We start from the raw sequence: 17029 nt of genomic DNA, 5'->3' as shown, positions 1-17029 counted from the left end.
AGTAGTACTCTTAACAATTAGCTCCATTTTATAGCTGTGTGAATAATGAGAAATGCATTTTAATAATTTTTATATGTTTCTTAGTGAAAGTTGTGAGTCAGCTTTAAAAGCATAGTAAAGATGGCCCTCCCATCCATCATCTTCTATCTCCAAAAAATGAAAGTAAAAACTTAGAGCTGTTCAGGGTCTCACTGGAAGCTTAATAAATAAATAAATAAAGCAGCTATGCGTCGTTTGGAATTGGATGGTTGGTAGACAAAGCCTGAAAGATGACTGAGTAGAAATTTTTATGCAAAACTGGTAGTACTTCCATTAATGGACTTTAATATAGCGAGCTAAATAATTGCTTCTTTTAACTTAATAAGATTCACCAAATGTAAAAGAGATAAGCATTCTTTTACTTGAGAAGCAATTAGTTATGCTCTTGATTTGCTAACTTGAATATTCATATTAGTAAGAGTTGAGACTTGTCCAACTGTTCTTGCTGAGTCCTGATGAACTTCTAAAGAGTGTGTTGTTTTTTCAGTTTGTTGTGCAAACTTATATTGGGAGGGGTGATTGTGAAAGAATTGTGTGTAATTATCTGTCCCTTGAAGCTGAAAATGGGTGTATGCTGTGTTGTCTTGGATATATTTGATTCTTTATAATTTAAATTTTTTTCCAGTGTACACGTCAGATCATCTCTGAAAAACTGGGTCGTGGCTCGAGAACAGTAGATCTGGAACTAGAAGCTCAAATAGATATATTGAGAGATAACAAAAAAAAATACGAAAATATCTTGAAACTGGCACAGACACTGTCCACACAACTCTTCCAGATGGTGCACACCCAGAGGCAACTTGGAGATGCTTTTGCTGACCTGAGTTTGAAATCATTGGAACTTCATGTAAGACTTTTATAGTGTTTAAAAAAAAAAAAGGGCAGAGATGAAGATAAGCCTAATTGACTTGTGCAGGGTGTATAGTATCTAGCAGCTATTTCTATAAGCATTGTTGGTAACAACATGATGTTCTTTTTGTTAAAAATTTATGTAATTAATTTAAAACTATAGGATATCATTGCAGTTACTGGAGTTCTTAATTGTTTCTAAATGTTTGCCTTTAGCTGATAATTGGACTCAAGAGCTGACAACTTTGCTTTGTGTATAGAAAATGCATTTTACGACTCCTTTTGCTTCTAATGAAATGTCAGTGTTCCAGAGCATTACTTCATGCCAATTACAGGATGTCTTTGGGGAATATGCCTGGGAGTAAGTAGAGTAGGGCACATTACTTCACTTCTACATGTGAAATGTGAGTAAATGATTTTTCTATAGTAAATTGAAGCACCGAGACTTCATCTCAGAGTCCATTTTTTTAATCAGAATTTTGCTACTAACAGGACTAATCTATATTCTTTGGAGTTTCTGAGCGAGAGAGACAATTTCAGATAACTGCATTTGGGTTGTTCTTAGAAGTTTAGAAGCTTATGTAACACTGTCATTTTCTTACTGATCATAAAGCTGTGTGCTGTAAAGAAAGAAGGTAAATGTAGCATACCAAAAAATAGCTGGTTTGCTTCTACAGTGATTGAACTCTGAAATTACAGAATAATCAGTTTGATACCGATACTGATCCTTTGGAAAACCAGGGTTTTAATGATTTCCTAAGACACAGGTGCCAAAACAGCCCCAATTAACGTTGTTATTAAAGGTGAAACTTGTGTTTATTACTCCCTTTTCATGATTCCCTACTCCTCCTGAGTTTCAGGGGAGGAGATGGAGTTAATGTTTATAAATAGGAGTCTTAACTGGTAGCTAGTTTTTTTTTGTTTGTTTGTTTGTTTTTTAAAAAAAAAGGAAAATGAAAAGAAAAATCTACTGCAGTGCAAGTCCTAGTATTATAGCCTGACAGATGAAAATCTGAAAATATAGCACTTCTAGCAGCTAAGAAATCAAATCTGCTAAAAGTAGTAGTTCTGAGTAATCAGTTGACTCTTGACACAAATGTGGGTATGTGGTTTGTGGCAGAACTTTGTTATGAAGTATGCGCTGAAGCTGGATGTTTCTTCTGAAACTTGGATTAAATCTGGCATTGTGCTCTTGTTTAATGAATGCTTTTTCCATGAATAGCTTGTATTTCTAATGGGAATACTGTTCCTCCAGGTTCTTTCAGCATCTTGTACTGGTCTTGGAATTTGTTTCAGTCATTCATCTCTTATGTAGGTTATTGAATGGGGCTGTTCATAAAAATCAAATAAAGGTTTCTGCTGCTGTAATAAAAGTTATCTAACCTTTGCCTCTTGGAGACTTGCCTGATGTTTGTCTCTTTCCTCTTTGTGTTTTCCCTTTGTTTAATCTGTACTGTATTACTGTCTGTAGCCCGGCCTGTTCTTGAATGTTTGGATAGCATTGTTGTTTCTGAAACTTGTGCGAGGCTGCAAGTGGAATTTCTGACAGTTAGTCTTTAATGTTTAATTTGATAGCAGCATGTAAGGGGGAAAAAATCACTTCTTAAAGGTAATATTGTTTGGTTTATGCATGTTAACAAAATGAGATTTTAATGTGGTATCTACAGAGGCATTACTTAGTATGAATGTTTTACAGTTTCTCTCTTGGATACAAAGGTAACTCCTGGTTCCAGGCTCATGTGCCTCTAATTATACAGACTGATGCCTTCCAATTTTAATTGACCTGTGCATAGAGCACGAACTCTTGATACAGAAAGGATTTCCTGTCTGTCATAAGTGTTATCTGCAAAGGCTGCAGACAAAACTCACTTTTTTTCCTGTGAAATTATGAACCAGTAGCAAGACAGCTTTGGTGGTTTGCATGTCTGTCTCTCAGTACCGCAGACCACTAAGGTCCCATCTGTCTTACCCCCCTGCTTTGAATTGGGTAATATTGCTCATCTGGGTCTGCACTGATCCGGGTCAGAGGACCAGCTGGAGAACTAATTGTGGTCTTGCCTGTAGGAGGAAAAGTTCAGACTAAGTCCTGCTAGAGGAGCAGTCTGACTTGTGCTGTTGCCTTTGCCTGGATGCTCCTGCTTCTTCCCTGTGCTAGTGCTTGTGTTGCTGTGTAGTTAGCAATGTCAGAGGAAAACCAGCTGGAAAATGCTTTTACTTGATTTCAGCAGGATCTGTGGTGATCTGAGGGAATACTTCTGCCATACGAACAGCTGTGCAAAATGAAGGAGACAAAGTTACCTTTTAGCAGGATTTTTTAGATCTTAGCTCATGAAAAGGTGCCCTGCGTTGTCTTCCTATTTTCTCCCTTAAATTGCTCATTTCCACTGCATCTCCTTTCCTAGAAACTTCTTCCTTTACCACTGCCCATTAGCCTTACCCACATGAAGTCATTAAGTTAACATGAAATATCATTTGGCTTCGGTTGTTTGTTTTAGATGAAAGGAAACTGGGAGAATACAGTGCTTCTGAGTCAGTTATTGGCAGACCAAGTTCCAAATATGTTCCTAGTGTGTTTTATAGCCATTGCAACCAGAAATTATACTCTTTTATGAGAACTCCCATCTGCAGAGTATGAAGATGCCATATGGATGACATAAATGTAATAATTGGACTTGTTTGGCATCCATGCATTAGGAAAATCTTTGCAGCCTTGGTCAGTGCTTATGCTGCTGTCAGAAAAGGGAGGAAAAATAAAGGCAGTAAGTCATATATCCAAATGTGACCCGAATGCCTTGGAGATAATTTCTCCCTTATTCATTTAAAACTTATGTCTGATCTACGTTATCGCTTTTATTTGCTATCCATTGTGATGCTCTGCCTTTTTTGGTTATTTACAGCCTAATAAAATATTACAGATCTTTAATTTTTTTTTTCAGGCCTCCTTTCCAGAATGTGTAAGAAGAAAACTTATTAGCTAATTAATGCTGTGTGCCCTTGTGAATTTAGTTATATTACTGTATTTAATGTAGCGGTGTCTCTGTTGGCATTAAGGCATTACCTAGACAACCACATGAGAGATGCTGGATTAAACCAGTGCTGAATGACAACGTAATGATTGTTAGCGCTTCTAGGTAGCATTAATATTTTTCAAGTTCAGAAAAAAAACATTATGAAATAGGGTTTAACATCACATGGTTTCAAAATTGTAAACAGTGCTTTACTGATGTAAGAGGAATCTGATAAAAGCTGTGAACTGACTATTGTATTGAAATCATACGTGTTTAATCATAACTGTGTCCAAACAGAAGTGACAGAACTTCCATGTCTGTGTTATTGTATGTTTTTTATAGCTGCTGATGAATGTTATGATTTGAGATGATCTACAGTTCTTTTCTCTGCTCTGTTTACAGGAGGAGTTTGGCTACAATGCAGATACGCAGAAACTTCTAGCTAAAAATGGAGAGACTCTTCTTGGGGCTATTAACTTCTTTATTGCCAATGTGAACACATTGGTGAATAAAACAATTGAGGATACGTTATTGACTGTGAAACAATATGAAAGTGCAAGGTATAGTTATTCTATGTCTAGCTATTTTAATTACCAATTAATCTTGAGGAAACAAACCTTATATCAGTTTAGCCCTTGCATTTGAGTTACTAACCTGCTATCTAAAACCTTGTCAGTATAACACAACTTACATAATGAGAATTTACAGTTATCCATCTTGTTGTACATATCTTCAAATGTTTTGTAAATGTTCTGGTGTAGACTTCATTTTACTTTTTTATCTTTGTTTCTGAAAAAGAATAGCTTTTTTTTTTTTTTTTACTGCTTGCTAGCTTAAGGTGGCTTTCTAAGCAGAGGAACAGTGCAAGATTAACCCTTTGATCTAGCGATGTTGTAGTTAATGAAATAATCTTTGACTGAAAGGCAGTTCATCGTGTGCTTCTGTTGATACACAATACTTGTAGTTCACACTTCAATTTTTATATAGAAGTTGCAGGTTTGGCCTAGAAAGGGAAAAACCTAAAATACTTCATAATGGGTGAATAATATCTAGCAGAAGATAACAGATTTCCTGACCAGGAGATTCCTTTACTCCAGATACGGCACAGCACTCTGAGGACAAATTTTCTTCTGGTAGTGGCTAGAGTTGTGGTTCTTCATGCTTCATTCTTTTCCTCTTTCAGTTTCATTAAAGAAGATAGCATTTTTCTTCTAATTTGCGGAAAGATGCAGTTAATGCACTTTTATTTTCAGGTCAAAAACTGCAAATGTCTTGAGTTCTATAGCTTTCTCCTTTTTTTAATGGTTCTCCTCTAATGCTTTAAGCACATTTATAAGCAAAGTGTTTATAAGTTGTTTTGATATTCGGGTAAACTTTCAAAAGGCATGAAAAGCATAACTAACCTAACAGTTAAGTTGTGTTTTATTTTTTTAATCCTTTACCTTAAAAAAATAAAGCCAGTTCATACGCTTTTCAGGCATCCTCTTGAAACTTTATATATCTGCTAAGACTGTTCTTGCCAATCCTTCTGAGCGTATGGTTCTTTCCTCCTGAAGTACTTCTGAGTTTCTCTTCCTCAAAGAAATACTTTATTTTTGTCATTTCAATAAAGCACATAAGTTATGAAGGTTCTTCACTTACATAGCCAGTCTGTCACTTTGCAATGAGAAAATAGCTCACATTTATTTTTGATCTTTCTCTTCCCTTTACATGGTTTTACTTTAGCATTCATCTGTTTCTCCCTCTTCTATCAACTCTTTATTAATTTGTTTCCTTTTGGAACTAAGTCATAAATTCATTAACTGAAGCCTGAATCATAGTGGCAATGAAAGTCAGGATGAGACCAGTGAATACTGTAATCACTTTTCCTCAGAATACATATTATCCTTTGGAGTGCTTATCTCACTAGCTGACAAGTTGTTTTTTAACTAGCTTTTAGTTTTGATGCTTCCAGTTTTATAAATGTCTATACTTGACAAAGTAAGACAGAAATAGGCTGGTTTGTTCCATTGAAATCGGTATCCATCACATGATACACTAGGTTCCACTATTTTAAGACCAAAACCAAACGAGTAGTGAGTGAGGCTTGGGCAGGGGTGCTTGTGACCCTAGGCTGATCTCTGGGTATTGTTGGTTGCTGTACCTGGCCAAGTGCTAGATGGTACTGAACAAAGGAGCCCATATTGCATAGGAGGAGGGGAAAAAATTTAAAGGCTGTCACTGTTTGTCTCATCCATTTGCAGTAATGTTTTAAAATATAAAAATAGTTTATCTGGCAAGGATCCAGTGTTCAGTAGGCTTTTATGTAACGCTGGAAAGCAGAAGATGAATTTCGTGATATCTTTAATAATAATCTGTAGGTGCTTTTCCACACACAAATGTTACATGTTGATGAACAGAAAGCTGAACTTCATGGAATTTTGTTAACAAAAATTTGCTTGATGTTTTTGAAGACAATACTGAATGGAAGTTTATTGTTCGTGAATACAGAAGTATTTCAATTTTTTTTCTCATTAAAATGAGAGAAGGTATGACTGCATCTTGATTTGTGTAGTAAAAAGTACATTCTAACATGGAAGAGTATCAGGAGGCTTTCTTTTTTAAATAGTGATATGTGAAGACTAGATGGGTTAATTAAAGTATTATCAGGCAAGAGCCAATACCATAACTTCAGTTCAATTTTTGCTAGCAGCATCTATGACAATTTCTTATTTTTTTGTAGTGTTGGCTTCTCCTTACTTGCTAATTGCTGCTGACTTTGCTAGGAAAAAAAAGTATATTAGAAAACCTTTTTCATCTGGTTTTATTTAGAAGTGGGATATATGCCTTCACTGCAGGATTAGCTGAAATACTTACTCTGTTGTTAGACAACTTTTTCTCTTCTCTCTCAGTGGTGGTGATCCAGGGTATCTGACTTCCCTAGGGACATAAGACGAGCCCTTGGCAGGGTATAAATAAAAGCAGCCTCTGTATCCACAGGGTGGATTGTTCAAATCCAGTTTTGGGATAGCAGCTAAATTAGAACATGTTGTAAAAGCCTTGGGACATTTTGGTAATTTTGGTAAAGTAAGCCATTACTCACTTCTGCTTAAGGGGATGCCCTGCCTATAGTGCTTCTCATGCTCTTGATGCAAACTGTTCACTATGATAATTCAGCATTAAGAAAATGACACATGGGAACACACTCTGTGGCTAGATAAACTGTCTTAATAAGTTCGGATGTCCCAGGAAAGGACCTGACCACTGAAGCCTGCACAAAGCAGAGGGTTGGAAGCATGTTTGAGACAGCAACAGAATGCTGTGGAAGCAGCTTTTATACTATGTACATAGAGGTGTTTTTTTCTCCCTCCTATTAATCAAGATAACTTGCCTGGTTTTTTCTTTTTTTCCCCCTACTAGACTGTTTGCTTTACTTTCTATTGTAATTGGCACTTATGCGAAGTCTGTTTTAAGACACGTTGCCTTTACGTTTTTTTCCTCTTTTTTCTCAGGATTGAATACGATGCCTATCGAACAGACCTGGAAGAGCTGAATCTTGGCCCTCGTGATGCAAACACTCTACCAAAGATTGAGCAATCACAGCAGTTGTTTCAAGTGCATAAAGAGAAGTATGACAAGATGCGTAATGATGTATCTATCAAATTGAAATTTTTGGAAGAAAATAAGGTAAGTAACAGCTTCTGGTTTTGTGCTTAGATATTTTGTCCTGTATGTTCCTGCTTTGCTAGAAATACTTTTAGCTATTTGATCTTAAAATACATCTTAATTTAAAAGTAGAGCAAGCAAAGAGAAGAGAAAACAAACCTCTTCAATTCCAAAAGAATATATAATGGAAACATAGCTCCTGAGCACTGTTGCTTTATACCAGCATTTGCATTAGGACTAGGGGTCTGGAACCACATAGCCCAGATAGTGTGTTAAGAGTTAGTGAACCAGGTCATCAGGTGATTTTAAAGCCAGTATTGTCCTGAGTTTCATTCATTGTTCTTGATGAAGTTGTAGCCCATTAACTTGCAAATGGAAAAATTCTTGTCAAAACTCACTGTCCTAAACGAGGTGAAGTCTAATCTAAATGCTGATACTTATGTTCTTATGAGGATTTACTAATTTAAGTTTTAAAACTAAACTAGGTTGAAAATGGGTATCCTGAAGGTGTTGGCTATTTTTGTTTACATCATTTTCCTCTTTTAGTATGTTGTTTAATATTAATATATTACAGGATTGTGGTGAAACTGTTTGTTTCTTCCAGCTCATATCTGTATAGGAATTTTGATGCTTAAATTCAATTTAGTCAAAATAACACTTACCATACTTCTTGGTTTGCATTAACTGTATAGTGCAATGATCACTTTATACAGGTACGAAAGCTTCAGAGTGAAAACATTTTACTTCCATCTTGCTTCACAAAAAAGCTTTTATTTCCCCCCCAAAAAAAATAAATAAATAACTATGGAACACTAGTGAAGTTGTTTTCCTAGTGACAGACAGTCCTGGATTAGGTCAAACATCCTGTTAGCAGTCACAGCCTACAAATTTAGTTTCTGGAAGATAGTTTTTTCCTTCCGTTTTTTTATGAAGAGGGGACTTCAACATGCTTAAAACTTTTTATCACTGGTTGATACTTCCAAGTTTTGACAGTAGAGATGTCAAAATATTTTCTAAAGGGAGACTGGAACTTTGTTCCCAATTAAACCACAGAAAGGATTTCCTGTACAGTCAAATAATGGGCTTAAATATAATTCTGTACTGAGAGGCCTGCTCACATAAATTCCCTGTTGGTGTTTTGGATTTTTTTTTATGCACAGTTCTCCAAAATATACTTGATGTTATCTTAATCCTAAATTTGTGAAGAGCTTTTTTCTCCAGGTTGCAGCTGTCTATTTGGGGTTTTTTGTTCTTCTGTTGCCCAGAGCGTTTCCTGATATGTAGTCAGAGGCAGTGGTTATCACAGAGATGCCTCTTACCGACCTGACATCTTTATTCCTTTCTCTGGTGTCAACCATCTTTTGTCAACATCAACATAGGAGAGCTCATGTGAGACCTCATACTTGTCCTGCAGCTAGTATTAAAAAATCGGAATGCACAACTGATCAGCCAGACAACTACATAACCATTACAAGCATTCATTTTAATTTTTAGGTTCATATAAAGTATATGCAACTGCTCTTAAGTCAATTGTATTTTATACTTTAAAGGATTATTAACTGTATGATCAAGAAGTGTTAAATTTAATTGAAATTAAAATCTAATTCCTACAATCCCAGATGCTCTACCTCTTCCAAAGGTGCCTGCGAACAATTGCTTACCCGATCAGTAAATGCTTGTGTGTGTCTGTAATATTGTTGCTTCAGCTGATGGAGTGGTGCACTCTTCAGGAGATGGTTTAAACTGAAGACCATATATGATGTTGAATTGGCAAAGGGAAAAGCGATTTTGACATTGCTAAGGTGTTACAGTAGTTCTAGGGAGGGCATAATAGTGGCTATACTGCTACTATATCCTTAGGAGGAGCAGGAACTTGATGTTTATTTTAGTGTGCCCATTCATGGGACCAAATTGTCTTGGTGCCCATTTAATAGAATGGGAGGTCAAAATAAAGGAAGATCAGTCAGACAAAATACATGTAGTGTTTTACTTGGGTTCTCACAAAGGGCTGCATTTGTAGGCTGTTCTGGAAAGCCTTTTTTTTTTTTTTTAGGCTTATTGTGTGCAAGGCAAATGAAGGTTAGTAGTTGAGTAGCTTTATTGAACAAGGAATGGCCTTGCCAGACGTGTGTTACAACATGCTAGAATGTGCAAATCTCTGATCATCAGTGTTACTAATACACATCGTCATAATTCTGAGTCCAGAGGTGCATCGATCCAGAGGTGATAGTTCAGAGATTAATTAGAGAATTCTTTAGGTAAGAATGGTGCAGTAGCCAGACAGCTTTCCTGCTGTTGATTGTGAACCCTTGGGGCTTGGGGTCTTCTATATTCTGATACAGGATGCACTACAGTGTAGTCTCAAGCGTAGTTATTGTTTTTTTGTCCTGAATGCAGAATTGTATAATGAAACTTGGCTATAGCAAAGCAATTAAGTATTTTAGGATTTAATTTTCAGTTAGATATATCAGTTCATGGTTACCTCCTAATAAATATGTATTTTTTTTAGTCTGAGCAATACAAAAAAAAATAATTCATATACACACAAAGGAAGCATGAGGAAATGTGGGGAAAAAAACAGGAAACGTGGGGAATGAATTCCAACCTACAGTATCTTCTGTGTGTGAAATAGGAAACTCGCATCTCTCTAGGCCATGTCCATTTTTTTGTTTATGTAGAAAGTTCAGTTTTGTTTTGAGACTAAAGTTTGCCAAGTCTATTATGGAATGCTTACTCATCTCATAATGAGGAACAGATATGCATATAGTTAATTAACAAGGGGCAATAATTTAAAATGATGTTCAATTTGAAAAAACACGATGGCTTTTTGACAGGCATGCTAGTTGCACTTTGGAACCCATATTTTAGCAACTTAAAATTGATGTTGTTTTATTGATAGGCAAATCTTCAAATGGTTATTTGCTGGAGTGGGTGCTGCAGTTCAGTGTTTAAGATTTGGCCTTTAGCTCTGTAATCTGACAGTCACATCAAGGCTTTGGTGTAGAAGGAGGTGGTCCCGTCCTCCTGTATCCCCCTTCCCCCACATTGCTTCTCTGTTGTGCTTACAAAAGTGTTTTTGCAGCTGTGCAGAGAATCAGATTGGGGAACGGATCCAGGATAAGGCAAATATGTTGTTGTCTGGTTAGTTTTAATCTAGATCTGTTCCCTGATCCAACTGACTGCATAACTGCATGAGTGTTTTGCCAACACAGGCCTAAGGTGAAACACTATGGCAGTGGGGATCAATGGTTGGATACGGGAGTGGGGAAGGCTGAGCTTTCTTCAGGGGAAAGCTGGTTCACTTTGAACTTGGTTTTAAATGAATGCTTGTAGTCAAGATTTCAGACGTTTTGGGGGGTTTTGTTGCAGTGGACATCAAGTGATTTGAGATATCAGATTACTCTCTTTTCTTACCTGGCTGCTGCTTCATCGTTGAGCTTACAGGAGGAGTTGAGTATATGCTCTAATTGAATGTTTAATAGAGCTGAGGACAATGAGTTCCCCCAGTCATTTTGGGGATTGGCTTAGGATCTGTCTCCGGAAGGAGGAGAGCAGAAGTAGTAAGATCTGGCACCTCAGCTACCAGTTTGATAACTATCCCCTAACTTATATCACAATGATCTGGCTCTGGGATAGAACTTCATAAAATGAGTTAGCTTTGGTAGTTCAAAAACAAACAAGCAAAGCGTTTTCCAATTTGAATCATTTGACTTTGTTGTCAATTCTTGATTGTGTGTGCATACGCGTGTGTGTGTGTGTATGTATATAAACACACTGAAGCCTAGGCCTGACTGAATACATACAACTATCAGATGATTTCAGAGAAGTTCACAGAAGCTTTGTGATAAAAGCTTCCCAAGCAAAGTACCTATAGAGAAATCTAAACCTGCTGCCTGCCACTTCATCCCTTTGGGCTCAGTCAGCCACTCTGTTTCTCTGTTCTCTTCCATGTTGTCCAAGTGGGCTTGAGGTCCTGTAGGCTGGAAACAGGCACAGGGCCGCCTCTTCGGCAGTCAGGCTTTCTGGCACGAGAGTAGGGTTGTGCTGGGCTGAGAGTACACTCAGGAACAAAAAGGACAAGTTTCTGGCTATGAGTAACACTGGACGGATGCCTTTTCATCACCCTACTACCCATTCATGACTTCAGGTTTCCTGCTGTGCTACAGTGAAAATGTAACGTTTACTTGACTTTGCTTAGACTTCATCAGCACTACAGTCTGTCATCGGGGACTAGACCAGAAGAGAACAGTGATGCCCTCCGGCTGCTTTCGTGCCCTTCTCCCCAAGTTTTGATTGCTGCGATGAGTTGTGTTTCACAACTACTCCGCACGTTTTATAATCAAGATATTGACTAAGCGCTGTAAATAATCCTGCATTACAGGAGGCGGGCAAGAAATACTGCTGGGAAAAGAGCATCAGTTTTTCTTGACTTGGGTATGCAAAAGCCAGAGAACAGCACCTCTTTGCAGGAGTGGACAAATAAGTGAACTGTATACTTAAAGCATTTGTCATGTAGTGTCTTAGGGAAATGCATTTGGCTTGCAGGTAGGTATATTGCACAGAGGTATGGCATCTAATTTCAAGTAATCAAGTATTTGTAATTTGCTAGCATTATGCTGTTCAGTGAATTGCTTGTGGTCCGTGCGTATTGAGTTGGTGTTGCTAGTTAAGCTTATTTTATGAAAATACTAAATGACTTTAATAATAGGGAATTTTGTATTTGCATTTTGTATTTGTAAACTTTCATTAAATAACCTCGTGTGACGTCTGAGCATCTCAGATATGCCTGTTTTTGTTATAATGGATGTGTGACGTTATTTGCATCTGCCTGTTCATCTGAACCAATCTCTGTCCTTGCCTGCAGGTTAAGGTGTTGCACAATCAGCTCGTTCTGTTCCACAATGCCATTGCAGCGTACTTTGCTGGGAATCAAAAGCAGCTTGAACAGACACTTAAACAGTTCCACATCAAGTTGAAAACTCCTGGAGCAGATGCTCCATCCTGGCTTGAAGAACAGTAATCAGAGAAGAGGAGCTGATGCTAACCTAAAATCAATAAATCTAATAAGAATTAAGGGTTGGGGTTGAAGGACTGTTGTAGTGATTCTTGCACAGACAGCTTTAATTTTTTTTTCCCTTTTATAATACTGTAAAACTGAATTTGGTGGGAAAGTGGGTAACTTTAAGGTAACCAAACATAATTTCTATCATTTCAAATATAGAGCACTCCTTTTGTATGTGAAGGTTGGTGGTTATTTCTGTAGCTGGGATGGGGGAGGGAGGGAGGGGAAAGAAAACTATATAGATTTGCACTGACAAATTATGTTCGTGATCTCTGGTCATTTTGGTGGCTGGTCAAAATATTTCCAAATGGAGGTTTACATGATTTGTACCAACATCTGGTATTTTATAGATGAATATAGAAAACATCTTTAATGATTTTCATATGACTTTTAAAAAGGAGAGAGTTAAAAGAATATTTTGCAGATTAATAATATAAGGTCCGTATGCAGTACCTGCGTATAAGACAGCAGTATCAGAACACTCATTGACTAGTGGAATTAGAGCAAATGCCTTTTAAAAAGATGTACATTTCCATCATAGAATTAAAGGAAAAAAACACTAAAGCAAGAATCACTGTCAGTCTGAGGCTTCTAAGCACACGTTTTTGCTTTGCACCAAATGGTTTGCTGAGTGAGGCTGACCATACAATGTACTAATTTCATTTAAAATTTTACTTTCTCTATGGAAAAAAAAAACAACAACCGTACTAGCCTTAAATCACAAGTATGTGCCTTTTTATAAGATAATGTTTTCAACCATTGTACATAATCCAAGAACCCTTTCACATAATGGTTTGTCAGTTCCCATCATGGGAAAGTAGACTGTGTAAATGCTGTTTCTTTGTACACTTAGAGTGAGTTGAAGCTTTAGTTAATCTTCATGGATGGATGCGATTTTGAGAAAGGAAATTGGGCCAGTATGATTTTTCTATTTAATTGAAAAGCATACGTCAGTAAGGGGAGTAATGAGGAAGATATTTCTTTTTTTAATTTCTCCATCAATAGCATAGTCCTTCTTTAAATGTAAAATTCTGTCAATTTTATCATATACATTTTAAATTGAGTGTATTGAAGTCCTCATTTGCACATGTTACATTGCTTTGTGTTCTATTAAGTAAAATGAAATGCTTCAAATATGTTATTTACAACTGTGTGGATTGTATGATTTATGTACTGTATGTTCAAATGCCTTTCAGCTGACATTCTTAAAGTTTTCAGTGCTTAACACAACTGTATTGTAACTGTAAATCAAACTTTTTAATCATTCCTCATTAAATTCTGGGCCTGACAGAGCCTTCCTTATGTTTTTGTTCTGTCAGAATCTCTTGTTATCGTTCATTTACATTCCCCAGAATGTATATCCTCTGTGAATTTTGTATTCATATTAAAGGTGTTTGCAGTCTAACTTCCTTGACTTGTGATGGTTAAGAGTACAACCCAGCTTCTGCAGTGGAAGTTCAGTTTTGTATTTGAGTTGTACCCCTACCCGTGAATTTCTGGGAAATCCATAGGTTATAATGCTGCTGTTACTTTATTTCAGGATGATTTAATAATGTGCAAGTTCAAGTTGAATGTAGACTTAAAGTGAAACAAATCCTTTAGTATGTGTATGTTCTTGATTTTAAACTTCTAAAGCTAACTTCATATTTAACAACTTTTATGAAGCTGTTGTTTTCTACTGTCTACGAATCTTGATGTGTGTACGATATGATGGTGCAGGTAAGAAGTTAGCTGTAGACTGTGTGGTTGAGGTAGGATGTACAGATATCGTAGCAGGGGTAGAGAATGCAAACCTATTGATCACAATTGCAATACCTATTCTCAGAATACTATACAGGAAACATGTAATTTTGGTTTCAGTGCAGGATTCATGCTCTTCCTGCTGAATATAGTCCCTGCACAGAAGGAAGTGATCTGTCAGAAGTGGTAAGAGTGAACTTGGGTCTGAAATTGTTTTGTGCAGGAAGGAGACTTATGGCATTGTGCAAACCTCAAACTTTTGCAGTGGCTTAAAACTGATGGAGTGTCTTCAACTGGAAGGAAAGGTTGGACAAAAGAGATTACTTGCTGAAGTCTCAGTGTAGCATTTAAGACCAGAGAGAAGGAAGAATGATTTCCATTTTGCTCACCAGAGCAATTGTTCTAATGGATAGCCTCAGAGAGGAGGATTCTGTGTTTAGCTGATTGATGGGATATTGAAGTGACTTCCTTTTGTGGCACATGGATGGTGGCAAAAGAATGTGAAATATATGCTCATGAAAGAATTCAAATTCATGCCTGATATTCAAAGCTAACTTCAAATCTAGCCAACTTTAGAAACTTTTTCTTCTGGAGATCATATGCGGAAGTTTCCAGTTGGAAATAATTATGGTTGTTTGTTTTTCTAATACAGAAAAAAGAGAAAATATCTGTATATCGAGCTTCTAACGCTGACGCTCATCTAGATGGACAGTTGTTTCACAGTGGTGGTGGTTTTTTATTTCGGCAAGGGAGGGGGCATCATACCCCCATCTACTGGAGTCTTGTCTGTGTAAGATTTTCTCTGTTACAAGTTACTGCATTAGTGCTCTTAGTGTTGCCTGAAGTTCAGCAAGAAGAAGGATTTCAAGTAGTTAACAGCACTTCAGATGTTGTCGTAGCTGACTTACCAAGCAGGGACCTACAGAGCTGTTTCTCTCAGTGACCATACTGTACGTTTCCTGCGCTCCTGGCTTGTTTGCAACTTGTGGCTTCTGTTATTTTGTATGAATTCTACAGCAGCTCTTCTACTCTAACATGTAAGGAAAATGCTCTTTGGCATACTTCATGCTTTACCAAGCCCTTACAAAGCCTTCTCTGGTTATGAAGAGTATCTGTAGCTACATTTGAAGAGAGGTCTGTGCTAGTAGAGTACAGTAATAATACACTGGTATCATTAAAGTAGCAGCTTGATTTCAATCTTTTTAACACATTCTCCCAACCTTATCTCTATCCCTCTCTGCTTAAAAAAATGATCAAAGTAATTAAAAGAAAAGCTAATCATTCCTCTCAACTCTTCTGTTTTGAACTGAAGTGAAGGCATGTTCAGTTTGTCTTCTCTGCTTATCTGCTTTTGTTCCTTATTGTGGTGTTACAACAAGAATATCATAATTATTCAGCATTCCTCCTCTGCAATTATCTTTTTTTGGTCTGGTTATCTTTTCCATGCTTCACTCTTGATGTAGAGCTTGTGCTAGTCACTGGCTTTTTCATGTTTATATTGTGATCACCCCTAACCCAAATTTATCCAGCTACTGGGAGCTCAGCTTTGTCAAATCGAATTTTTTTTTTTTTTTGAGATGCACAGAGGTGACTTGCTGTGTTTACATTTCTGTATATTGTTTTTGTTACTTCACATTGTTTGTGGATCTTTGACCCATTTGTGTTGTTATGGCAGGAGTTTGAAGTGAAATAAGGAAGTACCTTACCCTGTAGCTTAAAAATGGCAAGTAGGATAGCTTGTGCCTGTCTGGGAGAAGAATGGCTTGAATTGGTAGAGAAGCAGTGGAAATAAAAATACGGTGTGTTGCTACTTCATCAGTATCACAGAATGGAAATCCAGAGAAGCATATGAACCTTGCAAAGCAATGGCCTTGGACATAAAAGCACAGTCAATGGCTTGCTAATATTTGATCTCCTATGACTGAGGAACCAAAAGTATTACTGCTTGCACCTGAGTTGCCTTTCAAAAAAAAAAAAAAAAAAAAAGATAGGACCAGCAACAACTCTGTGTTGCTGACTGTTGTACTACATTGAAATAGTGTATTTCTATTAAGTACTTAGACTGTACATTGTACAGCCACTCAGCAAAATGTGGCTTTTTTTAATTACTGAAAAACACTTCCTGAGCAAATACATTCTGCCTCTTCTCTCTGTGAGAACCTGTTTTCTAGATAACTCTTGGAGGAATGAAAATACTTGATCTTCCAGGAGGAGCAGAAAAAGAGATGAAGAGCATCATTGGGTGGTAGGATTCAGATGGGTACTACTATGGATGTGCGATAACCTTTCTTAATTAAGTGCTGAGATAAGATACAGAACAGAATCAGCCTGAAACAAATGTTTAGTTTGGGTTTGTCCTGTTATTACTGTTTATGCCAGCATAGATGCATTGGCTTATTTGGGAACAGTTCGGCTATCAGCAGTGTGTTCCTAGTTAATGGTACTTAACAAATGGTGTGTCCAACTGTGCTAATTAAAATAATAATTATACACCTTGCTACCTTCTCAAGAGTATTGAAGGCTGTAAATTCAAGCACTTCAGAGTTAAATAAGGCTAAAAATTAGTGCTGCTTGTTCAGTCTTGATCTGCCTTTCTTACATATGCGTATGCATCATGGTAGTTTTATATGATAGTGGTTAATAATTGCAGGGTTTTGCTTCAAGAGAAGGTCAACTATCATAGTCC

General features: G+C 37.0%; 1 protein-coding gene across 10 annotated transcripts in view; it reads left to right on the top strand.

Moving 5' to 3' along the window:
* The window catches only part of ARFIP1 (ARF interacting protein 1), a 42638-nt gene extending 28630 nt beyond the window's left edge, over positions 1-14008 (top strand). For all 10 annotated transcript variants that reach the window (XM_027456657.3, XM_072037386.1, XM_027456654.3 and 7 more), the window contains 4 exons: positions 665-886; positions 4299-4456; positions 7388-7562; positions 12406-14008. In XM_027456657.3, the coding sequence (XP_027312458.1) occupies positions 665-886; positions 4299-4456; positions 7388-7562; positions 12406-12561 (711 nt within the window). In that variant the 3' untranslated portion in view covers positions 12562-14008. The remainder of the gene's footprint in view (positions 1-664; positions 887-4298; positions 4457-7387; positions 7563-12405) is intronic.
* Positions 14009-17029: the final 3021 nt, after the last annotated feature.

This window comes from Anas platyrhynchos, chromosome 4, assembly GCF_047663525.1.
Source record: "Anas platyrhynchos isolate ZD024472 breed Pekin duck chromosome 4, IASCAAS_PekinDuck_T2T, whole genome shotgun sequence".
NCBI lineage: Eukaryota > Metazoa > Chordata > Aves > Anseriformes > Anatidae > Anas > Anas platyrhynchos.
Note: the sequence above shows the minus strand (reverse complement) of the source record. Positions and strands in the feature narration are given on the sequence as shown.